General features: G+C 42.5%; 1 protein-coding gene across 3 annotated transcripts in view; it reads right to left on the bottom strand.

The window, feature by feature from the left end:
* NUP214 (nucleoporin 214) overlaps positions 1–12,585 on the bottom strand; it is a 1,006,718-nt gene that overhangs the window by 516,554 nt on the left and 477,579 nt on the right. For all 3 annotated transcript variants that reach the window (XM_069609281.1, XM_069609279.1, XM_069609280.1), the window contains exons 23-24: positions 8,651–8,824; positions 6,824–6,932 (exon numbers count right to left, since the gene is read on the bottom strand). In XM_069609281.1, coding sequence (XP_069465382.1) covers positions 6,824–6,932; positions 8,651–8,824 — 283 coding nt within the window. The remainder of the gene's footprint in view (positions 1–6,823; positions 6,933–8,650; positions 8,825–12,585) is intronic.

Below are 12,585 nucleotides of genomic sequence, written 5' to 3'. Positions count from 1 at the left end.
CCCACTCTCCCTACTGTGAGGGCGGAGGCGCGGCCATCCGAGGCTGTGTGGAAGTTTGTTGTGGCAAGTTCTGCAGCCGACGAAGAAAGTCCTCGAAACTGTTGCCAAAGTTGTTGTAAGGAACGGCTAACACAGGACAGAAAGAGTAACTAGCTCCAATTCTTTTTATAATAAATGGCGTTAGCCAGAAAGGAACTCCGCTTTCAGCATCGGACTATGATGGCGGGAAAAAAACAATCTGAGGGACCTCGATGCATGAAGGACCATGGGTACAGTGGACGACACAATAGGATAGATGGTATTACTGGCACAGCATTTGATCGAAGCAGATCGGACAAGCCTCAGAAATATATACATTTTATTATTAGTGTTTTTCATATTGTGTTCTTAGGCCATAAATACATAAAGGCTTTGTAGGACTACTTGTCTAGGTGTAATACTCGATTACTTGCTTTGTGGACCCTTTACCAGGCTCACCCCCACTTGAGGCATAGCCTTGACCACCCTCAACGCTACCTTGATTGGTTTGGCTACAGCTCCCAGAGATTTCCCGGTTCACTAACTAGGTTGGCCGCCTACACATCTGCCCACCAGGCCAGAGTGTAGAAATACAGTCTAACAATGCTTCATGAAAATAACTTAGCAAGTAAGGTAATTCATCCCTTTAAAAGGCTCTAGTCAGTGCAGATTTAGAATATTGTGTGAGGTTTTTGGTAACAAACATGAGAAAGCAGATGAGTTTAAATAAAGGCCAAAGAAAATTATAAAAAGCTAAGGGGTAAGGAATTCAGCTAGTCCTCAACAGAACTGCAACAAGGGGAATGACTCTTGTCCACTTCCACTGTGTGGCACTCAACCCTATGCTTCTTCTTGTAGGGTAACAGTCTCCTTTACCTCCAACAAATGTGTCAGGACTGGCTGGGTTAGTAACAGGAAGAGTTTGTAATTAGAATTAACATTATGCTTGCCCAAGTCAAGATGGAGCGAAAGAAACTTAATCTGATTGGTTAAAGGAACAATGATATGTTTGGTTTGCCCGATTGGTGGAAAGGACAATGGGTTTGATTCTTGGGAGGTGAGCAAGATTCTAAACTGCCTTTCATCCATAGAAATTCAGTGGCTGGTTGTACATTAGTTAAGCTCCTTAAGTAAGGCCTTTTCAGAGCTCAGAAAATCTACCAAAGAAGTAAGAATATCGTTAGCTGATCCAGTTTGAACAAGAAGACATCAGGTGGGATTGTTCTTTTAAAGATTTTAAGATTGTCACAGTGAACTTTCATTTTCTTTTATAAGAAAACTTAAAGAGTTAACAAGTTTCAAAATTATTTGAGAAAAGAGACATTTACAGTTAAAGTTATTATAAGGAAAACAAGCTTGAAGATTGTGCGTGGAAGTTTAAAGTTAATTAACTGCGTGTAATGTTCTTCAAGACTGTTTAATGTGTGCGCGAGCTCGCAAGTCGTTGTTTACGTGTTTTTTGAAAGCGCGCGGGTATTCAGAGCGATAGAGCGCGTGCCCAAATGAATTGCGCGAGTGAATTTTAGCGCGTGTACATTTTTTACTTGAAAGACGTCTCATGAGAAAGCGCGTGTTGGTTTGCGATAGAGCGCGTGCCCAAATGAATTGCGCGAGTGAATTTTAGCGCGTGTACATTTTTTACTTGAAAGACGTCTCATGAGAAAGCGCGTGTTGGTTTGCGATAGAGCGCGAGTCCATTTTGATTAAGCGCGAGTTGTTTTTAACACGTGAACTATTTTACGTGAATTACGTTTCGTTTCTCCGCGTGAGTTCGGTAGCGATAGAGCGCAAGTCCATTTTAACTAGCGCGTGTTATTTTTATCGCGTTTACGTATTTTTTCACACGCGCGGGTTTGGTAAAGAATCGTCTGTGTATTTTAAATGCGAGGACAATTCTTCACGTCTTCTGATTTCACGTGTTCAACGCACATGCTTATCAAGGAAGAAACTATACGTTCTTTGTGTAAATAAGGAAACAATTCACACGCAGAAGGAAAGCAGCATTCCAGAAAGTTAAAGAATATTTATTTAATGTAATTTATGCAAATGGAATTCAATACTTCAGAGAAAGACTGCATTTTATAAAAGCATTGAAAAACTACATAGAGTTAAAAGGACTTTGAAGCAAGAAGAATATCTAGTTCTGAAAAGGTGTTTGCAAGGGCCATTACTTTAGGATTCTAAAGAGACTTGAGTGGCTTGAACTATATGCACTACACAAGATATTTACAAGATATTCCACACAGATTACTAGCCTCTAAGTCTTTTACTGAGGTTTAAGAGGTAAAGAGTTCAGAGTTTATTTAGAATAATTTTAGAAAAGAAGTTCATCTTATCATATAAGTAACACGGTGTATTTGTTTACCACAGATACCAGAGCCTACCAGACAGTTGCAGGGCTGCAGTGTCTCCGTTGTTATTTTCTCCAAATTCCCCATTCCCTTTCTTGGGGTTTTCAGCTCAGCTTATATTTAAGGGTTGAGAGGTGAACTCCTGGTGAGGGTCTGTGGGGCCAGCATCAGCTCCTGTGGAATTCAGTCAAGCCGGACCCTGACAAAATGGTCAACAACTTACTAGAGGACAGGGACAGTTATAAGAAACTAAAGAGAGACCCAATGAAGGAAATTCAAACAAATTAATGAAGCAGTGAAATATGCTTCTGACCGGCAATGGATCACAGAAAATGAATGTGAATTTTTAATTTCGAGCCAGGGTCGTACTCCAACTTTATATGCACTACCCAAGATTCATAAAAATCCACTCAATCCACCTGGAAGACCAATAGTATCAGGCTGCAGCCCGATAGTAGAACCCTTGTGTAAATTTATTGATACCTTTCTTAAGCCCATTAGCACACAAATACGTGTCTCAGTGACACCATGAAACACTTGTGTATAGGCGCGTTATAAATGCCATATCATACCTTGAACACTATTCAGATCTTTGAAAAGTTTGATTCAGAAAAACAAATATTGGTTACTATGGATAGATCATCCCTTTATACAAGCATTCCTCAGGCACAAGCTTTGGAATTCATGTTACAATATCTAACAGACTATGGATCACAAGATCGAGTTCCTATCAACTTTTTGATGGAACTATTCGAAATCGCACTGTGCAAGAATTATTTTGAATTCAATGGCACTTTTTTCCTTCAAGTGAAAGGAACGGCTATGGGCGCAGCCTTTGCCCAGCGTTAGGCTATTTTATTCATGTCCAAATTTGAAGATGACCGTATTCTCTGTGAAAGCAACCCTTTCTTTAAATCCATCACAAACTGGAAACGATACATCAATGATATCGTCTTTATCTGGGAAGGTCCGGAAGCTGAGTTGCTTTCTTGCAAGGATTGGCTCAACCAGGTGGATAGCAACATTCAATTCACCATGGAACATTCAAGACAACACATTATCTTTCTCGACTTAATCAAACATGAGGCTGGAAAATTGCAATGCTGCCTCCATCGAAAAGAGAGTGCAAGGAATACACTCCTACATTACAACAGCAATCGCCCTCGCCACCTCAAGGACAATCTTCCGTATGGGCAGTATCTGCGCATAAGAGGAAACTATACCAATCTTTCAGATATTTTTGAAAAGGCGGATGAATTAGACACAAGACTGAAAGAAAGAGGTTACCCCAAAAAACTAATCAGCCGCTCACGCAAGCGGGCTCGGTTCACGGACCGTGAATCTTTATTAACACCAAAAACCCAGACATCGGACAACAGCAAGATGACGTGTTCTCACCCATGGATCTGATACTTTCAGGATAAAGAAAATTATTCTCAAACATTGGGATATTGTGAAACTATATCTACCAGAAGAGCATCATCCGCGTTTTGCCCTGAAAAGAACAACAAATATGAAGGATAAACTGGTACAGTCACCTAAAACGGGCCTTTGGGATTTACGATCAATAAAAGGCCATTACCCTTGCGGTGCTTGTTTAGCATGTGCCCTCACAAAGACAATTCAAGACTTTCGAATTGGTGAACGCACGTGGACCCTACCAACTTTAACAAAGACCAAACAAGTGGTTTATTGTATCGCGTGCCCATGCGGACTTAGATACGTGGGACAAACCACCCGAGCTGTTCACATTCGAATAGCCGAACACCATTCCCGCATCAGGTGCAAAACCACTACGGCACCCCTTGTCAATCATTACCGGACATCTAAACACTCACCCAATTATATTTTGTGGTGGGTGATAGATGTAGTAAAAAATTCACCTAATATAACTAGATGTCTGCTGGACAAAGAAGCACAGTGGATTTACCGGTTAGAAACCCACACCAAAGGGTTTAATGAGGAATTCATTCCACCCCTCTAAGCCTTTAAACTTCTCTCTAAGTAAGCTAGTCAATGTAGGGGCTTCGACACGATCATATTACTTACATGGTAACTAAGTTATGGTAGCACCACTATAATTTTCAAAAAACTGCTGTCCAGCCTCACACGATCCAAATAATTTAGACATCTACATCAGTTATTGACTTTAAGTTGATTAACTTATAAAGAAGATCTCAGTGGGGTGGTCATTAATGGTCCCTACTACACGCACCTGAAATCATGTAACCTAATAGCTACATGGATTAACAGGGCTGTGTTCTGGATACAGTGTTTAACAAACGCCCCGTCCAAATCTATTCGCAAGGAAGTCAAAGATTCATTTGTCTTTTTTCTTTTTCCAAATAAACAGCCATGGGCGACTCTCACCGCACGTATTTGTATGCGTGCAGTCCTACAGCAACATGTAATATGGATGGCTGCACACACATTGTTAAAAGGACATTTTGCTTTAATCCACTCGCAAACAAGTTTCATTTGCCGTTTTGAATACATCTGCAATGAAGAAGAAAACGATTATTTTTTCTTCGAAAAATGGCGGTCATTACTAGAAGGGAATTGTTTTTATGTAACCTTGGTTACATTCCCACGTAACTTCAGAAAGTAACAACCAACATCCAATCTGCGGTAAGTACACGCCCCAAACAGGAAGGGAGCAACCAATTATGAACAGGCTACTTCATTCCAGGAAGCAGACTTCTCAGACGCTTTGTCGGAACAAAAGGTGTAAGCTGACTGATTGCTGCACTACACATGCTGCCGGGAATACTAGTGGAAAGGTAAGCATCGACACACACTAACAGTAAACTAATAGACATCAGCACCTAGGGAGACTGTTACTATTCAACATTCGATCACGTGTTTTAAATGAGTTTACTGGCGTCCCTGTCCCCCGCTCCCTCCCATGAGGAGCTTCCTTAAAGCTATAAGGTTAGCACAACATGGCTCCTCAACCCGGTTTAGCATCAAAAGAAAAAATGGCATGCACATTTGCAAATACAATGTTTTATTTACCGATGCAATCGTATTTACCTCAGATAATTTATTTAACGTGTTCGAGCCATTGCATAAGTAATCATGTCATCTGACTCCTAAAATATCTCTTTCCCTCTATTATTTTTCAGGAATTTTTTCCTGGTACATATTTGTCACAAAATTAATTCGGACTTACAATACTCAACCTATGTCACAGAAGCAATTCAAACCACGCTTCAATTGAATTTCTTCAGGCTCACCAAACATAGATGCAATCTTGAGAAGCAAACAATAAAAACCTTTGTTTTCTGACCTATTAATCTAGAACTCTCAGTGACACAGATAATGTAAGTGCTCAATATAATGGATATTTTTATCATTTGTCTTTTACATTTAGATTTACGCTAAAGAATTGACCCCTCTTTAACAACTATGCATAAGGTTTATTCAAAATGCTGGACAACACATGCCAGCAATGACGGGTCTCTGCTCTGGGATAAACTACTCCTGCTCCTTCTTAACCAACTAATGTGGTAAGAATCCCATGTATGTTCAGGAATTTAGAATTAAGTAGTGCACTTTTATGCTCGCATTAAATGCACAATATCTACCTTTGAAGTTAAAGACAGCCAGTATGCAACTTCTGAAGACATTTTTTCTCTTTGTGTGTTTGCCTCCCTCACAGGGATTGTTACTTTAAATAAACTGTCCCGAGGAAGGTGTATTTTTGAAATTTAAGCCCCACAGGTGGTCTCGCCGAAACGTAACGGAGGTCAACAGCAAAGAAAAACTATTTGAGTTTGTTCCTTTTTTTAATGTACTTGAAATACAGCATGTTTTTGACCTCTAAACCAGCTACTAATTGTTGTCTTCTACGTAGGCAAACCTGCTTTAACAATCAAGACTCTGAAAGACTCTGAATACTTTCAAATAATTTAATTTGTACAATCAACATTCTAAACTGTTTCTTTGTTGTTTTACTGTCTTTTGCTATTTAAACATGCAATGTTTGTGCTTATTTTTTCAACAACATTTCTTCTTTTTTACACTTTTTGTTAAATCACTTGTACTTAAAAAAAAACCTTTAAAAAAAAAAAGTCTTTTCTATATTTCTTTGTCAGTAAGAAATAAACAAAATACAAAGACTTTTTTCCTCTTCTTTTGCGGCTGACCTTTTATTCTAACTACAAAGGTATTAAAACAAATGAGATATCTAACGATACTTAATACAAAAACTAATTGAATTTATTTCACTATTTGGGCAAAATAATAATTTTGCTAGCGGTCTTTTGGAAATCCAGTGTATGTATATTGCAGAACCCCCCAAAAGCTGTATCACCAGGGGTATACACCTTTTTTGGTTAGCTTCTTGTAGTCCGTCTACCTGTCAGAAATGCTGCGAAGGAGACATTAAAACCAAAATACAATTTCTACATTTTCACAGAATATAAAGCCCCAACTTAAAAGCAGCCACTCACCCGATCACAGTGGGGCCGCTTGGGGGAGGACCAGCGCTCCTCAACTCCAGCACGTTCACCACCTGGGGCACAGCTTTCAGCGTTGATTCAGTCAAGGAGGGGCTCACTGCTGTAAAATACAAGGGTAGGACAGCACAGTCACAAGGGGTCACCTCTCTTGCCCTTCCATCTATCCGAAAATGGCAGAGGGAAGGGAAAGGGCACCCGCCGTACACCGCCCCAATGACAGAGGACGATGCAGCACATCTTCCCTAGGGTGTAAAGGGACAATTGCTCAGCTCTTTAATGGCCGAGGAAAGCAACAGAAATCCCCCCCCCCCCTCAATTCCAGAGATAAGGGATAGGGCAACACTAGTGAAAGGTGCATGGCACCTCCAGTTACAGAAAGCAGATGGGTCGCCCTTCTGAAAAAGAGGCGACATGATCCCTTCCCAGTAACAAAAGAAAATGTCAGAGCATCACCCCTGGCCCCTCCCCTAATGATTGAGAATATCACCTCCAAACCTGGTTACAGAAGGCTATGAAGGCACTTCGCCCAATTAGACTAAAGGACAGTGGCGGGGCAGCAACGGCACCTCCCTAATGAACAGGTATTTTACCTACCAAATGAAAAAGGATTGGACAAGGCAGAGCCCTCTGACAAAGAGATTTACAGGAACCTGCACAATGACACAGGAACGAGACAGTAGCCCCTCCATGATGACAAACAGAAGGGGAGAAGATACTTCATTTCTGGCAAACAGTGAACAGACATGCCCCTCAATGACAATATTCACAATGATGGATCCAAGGGACGAACCACCTCTCAATGAGCTTAGACAGTGCACTCCCCATCCCCCCCACCAAGGGGAGATGCCTGGCACCTCCTCCATGAGAGAGGGACACCCCTGGTGCCCCTTTCCTCTCTCATTAGGAGATGCGCCATGTGCTGGCATTGACCAATGGAAGGGGGCTTAGCACGTACACAATGCAAGAGGACATTAGCAGAAGGGGCAGCACAGAGGGAAGGGACAAGGCATCTGCATGGACTGCCACTCGGCAATGATGGAGGGAAGCTGCAGCCATTGTATGGGGGCAATTGCAAACATAAATCTGCTAATTGTTTGCAAACATGTTATCCTAGCAAACCAAATCTGCAGGCAAAATATGTCCAATGTGAATGCGCCTGCCAAGATTTTGTAATGTGTGCAGGGGGCTCTGTTTTATTGGCACTCTCTTCTATCGATGCATGCCTTGCTGCGTCTCCACCGAGAGAGCTGCACCAAAGAAAGCAAACTGTCCGCAGCCCTGCTGTATATATATATATATAGACACTGAAGAGTCTTCATGAAATACAGAGATCTAACAAGCAGCACTGTCCAGAAAGGTAATCCAGGGCACAGGCCCCCCCTTTCACACAAGGGTAGCTTGGGCGTGGAAGGCAAGAATCAATGTTACTGGAGGCATGGGTGTTTGTGCTGCAGATTTGTGTGGCTGTGGCAGCAATAAAGCTATAAGGACATCTTGCGACCAATGCGGCAGGAAGCAGTTAGAGCACAGAGCTTCAGTGTGGGCAATGTAATTGGGATGGGGAGCAGATTCAGTCACAGGGAACAATGGCATAGAGCGGCCCTACAGCCAAAGCTATGGGGCCCTTAGTAACTTACAGTATCACAGCTGAGCCCTCCTCGGAACGCACAACCCATATTGTCAGAGCCCTCACACATAACTGGAACTTCACTCAGGAGGTTTACACACATGATTTGATCATATCTGAAAATCTGAGAGTGGGGCATAACAGCCTTGAGATGCTTGAGCCAGGTCCCTTGGATTAATGCAGGGTCTTACCTGGAGCCTGGCTGCCCATTTGCCTTCTGAGGGCTGCTGCAGCAGCTGCCTGCTGGGCGGGCACGCTGGTGCTGGGTGAAGGTGCTCCATGCTTGACAGTTCTAGTTGCCAGCTTCGTGCTGTCTGCTCCAGAAGGGATTGTGCGGTTTGCAGATGGAGCTAAATTAGTTGAGACTAAAAAAAAGAAACAAATAAAAATTTTAAAAAAAGGTGTTTATGGTCAGATGCAGTTTTAATTGAAGGACCAAAACAAAAACAGTCCAATCACAGACTAAAACCCTGCTTGATGTGAATCATAAAGGGTGGCCCAGGGGGAGGAGACAGACTGCAGATAAGGTCCCTTGGCCACACCTATGACACTCCGTTTAATCACCTCTGTTTGCTGCATTGCCCTGGAGTACACAGGGAGTGGAACTAAGCACCATAAAAAGTGCAGGGAGAGATATTCAGTAGCAGTAGCTGGCCTTGACACAATTGCAGCATTATAATTCTGCATGCTAGTGTGATGCAATTATGGGCTTGTATTTCACTGTAGTCATTGGTGTGGCCACCCCCAGCGTTCCCGATGTCCCCTAGCAGTAACCGGGAAGAGGACAGCAATTCCTACAGTGTTTTTACTCGTGTGCCCTTTTCCTCTGACATTTTGTTAGATTGTTTCTTCATTCTTTCAAAGGAGTAGTGGTTTCCCTTTCTCGTCAGGCTCCCCCCAAAGTTAGTGGTTTTAGTCCCCTCAACAGAGGGTGGTACAAAAACTGCCCTAACAGGCATTACCTCCTAGTTCCTTACTTAGGGGCAGGGGTGACTGTTGAGGCAGTTTTTTTACCACCCTCTGTTGAGGGGACTACAACCACTAACCCTAAAGGGAGGATAACACTACTGACAAGTAAGGAAAGCCAAACCGCACTTAATATAGGTGACATGAACAGAGCCACAAAGCTCAAGTCTCAGGTAGGGGTTCAAGGCCGACACCGAGGTACAATTAGTCCACATACATTTCCAGAAAATACACCCATCACATTGAAATACAAAAAATATATATATCTTTTATTTAAGTACACATATCAGGTCAAAATAAGTATTTTAGGAACTACACACAGTATTAAAAATAATCCCAGTGTATTAGATATAAGGTCTATAAAGGACTACTAATCCCACAGTCTATATGTGGATTCACTGTCAGAGGTAGGCACCTGGCATAAAACAGGGGGTGGAGAGAACCGGGGAGCAACAAACCTTAAGTAAGTAGAACCCTGTATGGGCCTGCACACCTCTGTACAGTGTCTTCAAAACACAACCCGAGCCTGGTATATGTGAATGGCCCTAGACCCGATGGTCAGCACCTAACATGCAGGTAGGGCATAGCAGAACAAGGGAAACCATCAAGGTTACCCATGGGGGGAAATATGATAAAAATCCCCAACACCTAGAACACTACTGCACATTAATTTGGACTGCCTAGAGTGTAATATTAAAATGAAAACAAATGCAAACATGATAAGAAAACACCTAAAGGGTAGGAAACTATTTCAAAGCAAAGCTAAATGATTTCAAGAAATATGGGACCATTTTAGCAATAGGTAACTACGTCATACATTTCAAAAAATACATAACCGAGACCTGGCTACACAGTGCGGCAGGTCCATCACTCATGTTGGCCATTCCCGACGGTTACACCATATCCAGGCAGGACCGAGAAGGCTCCCGTGGAGGTGGAATCGCCATTATATCCAAAATAAACCTATCATTATGACTAGCCCCTCCCACAACCATGCAATCTTGTGAAACTCTCACTGCGAAAATCCCCATAAACAACATCCAAACTCTATCTATTCACCTAATTTACAGACCACCGGGCCCACTTGGAACCTTCGAGGAGGATTTGCACAGCCTTCTGTCCAACAATACCAAAACTACCTCACAATTGCTGGTACTAGGGGACTTTAACCTCGGCTTCAATGACCAAGCAGATGCTCATGCATCAACTATTGCCAATACCCTTAACACCTTAGGACTAACCCAAAGAGTCGACACCCCTACCCATGTGAAGGGCAGAACACTTGACTGGATCGCTGATTCCAACTGCTCAGCCATAGTCTCACCTACTACGCCCTTATCCTGGACCGACCACTCCCTGGTGTCCTTTAGCCTTCTCACCACTAAACCACTCATTCCAGCCCCACAGGCAGCTCCACCCTGCCCCACAAGAAACAAAAAGAATATTACAGTGGGTAATAGTATTCCCCTGATCCTTCCAACTTTAAATGCATTGCCAGACAACCTGGACCCTAGTGTATTGGTCAACGAATACAATAACATCATGCGTACCACTATGGACAAAATCGCCCCACTCAAAATGCGAACAAGTAAACCTAAGGCACACCTAAACAAATGGTTCACGCCAGAACTTAAAGCCCTGCACCTGACCAAAAGAAAATGCGAATCAGACTGGAAACTTTATCCAACCAAGGAGAACAAAATTAATTTAACCAACATCTCTCGGCACTATAAAAATGAAATCTGCCTAGCAAAGCGTAATTCTTATAATAATCGCATTGCAAACTCTAACTCAAGTATGAAGGAACTCTTCTCCATTTTGAAAGAACTTGAGTCTCCCATTGCTACACCAGACCCCTGTATTAAGGACCTGACCTGGTGTACAGATATCCAAACTGCCCTAGCAAATAAAATTACCACGCTGCAAAACAAAATCCAACAAAAAAAAGAATCCTTAAACCTCCCAAATAAGCCGCCACTCAACGACACCACCAACGACCCTACCAACATATTCTCCTTCACTAAAACTACCATCTTAGAGGTAGAGAAAACCATCCTTTCCCTCAAACCTTCGAATTGCAAAGGTGACATCTGCCCAGCACAACTAATAAAAGACGCTGCCAGAGACCTCTCACCGTTCATTTCCAAACTGATAAACGCCTCCTTCGCCACAGGTAACATCCCGGCTAATCTAAAACAATCATGGGTGCTCCCGCTTCTCAAGAAGAAGACTCTAGACCCCCTCATCCCCACCAACTATCGGCCCATTACTACGTACCTTTCTTACTCAAAATACTAGACAAGGTTGCCTATACACAAATTCAAAGACATCTTGAATTACATAAGCTATTGGGAGCTAGACAATCTGGCTTCTGTCCACTCCACGGAACTGAAACAGCCCTCATTGATTTAAAGACCCAAATTGATGAACTGAGTAAGACAACACTCCTCCTCCTACTTGATCACTCAGCTGCTTTTGATCTAGTGGACCACAAGGTCCTCTGCAAACACTTGGACACTGCTGCACACTTCTTCACCCATGCCACTAAATGGATTGAATCCTTTTTGAGAGAGAGAACAAGGAGAGTCTTCTCCCCTTCGGCAGCAGCCGACCCTTCACCAATCACGTGCGGATCCCTCAAGGCTCTTGTGTCTCACCGACCCTATACAACATAGTCACTAAACCCCTCTTCGATGATCTGGACCTTCTAGGTATCACCTACACAGGCATGGATGGCATCCCATGGCCTCTGCCTGAATGATAAGACCGAGCTGATCATCCTGGGCACGCAGGCCAATATCAACAAGTTAGGCAAGGACTACTCCATGTTTAATATAGATGGCAATAGCATTAAGGTTTCGAGAGAAGTAAAAACACTAGGTTTCTATCTCGATTCCACCATGTCTTTTACCAAACAAGTTAACTCCTTAGCTTCCACTACAGTTTATACCTGTAAATTAAGAGCAGGTAAACGCTTCTTATCTAACGATAGTTGCATGTTCCTAGTGAGAGCCTTAATATTATCCCGACTTGATTATTATAATGCAGTTTACAGTGGTGCTAACAAAACTATCACCAAAAGGCTACAAATCTTACAAAATAATGCCCTCAGAGCTGCTCTAGGCATAAATAAAAGGGAACATATCTCCTCTATCAGACA

This window comes from Ambystoma mexicanum, chromosome 8 (assembly GCF_040938575.1).
Source record: "Ambystoma mexicanum isolate Mex_15411 chromosome 8, UKY_AmexF1_1, whole genome shotgun sequence".
NCBI lineage: Eukaryota > Metazoa > Chordata > Amphibia > Caudata > Ambystomatidae > Ambystoma > Ambystoma mexicanum.
Note: the sequence above shows the minus strand (reverse complement) of the source record. Positions and strands in the feature narration are given on the sequence as shown.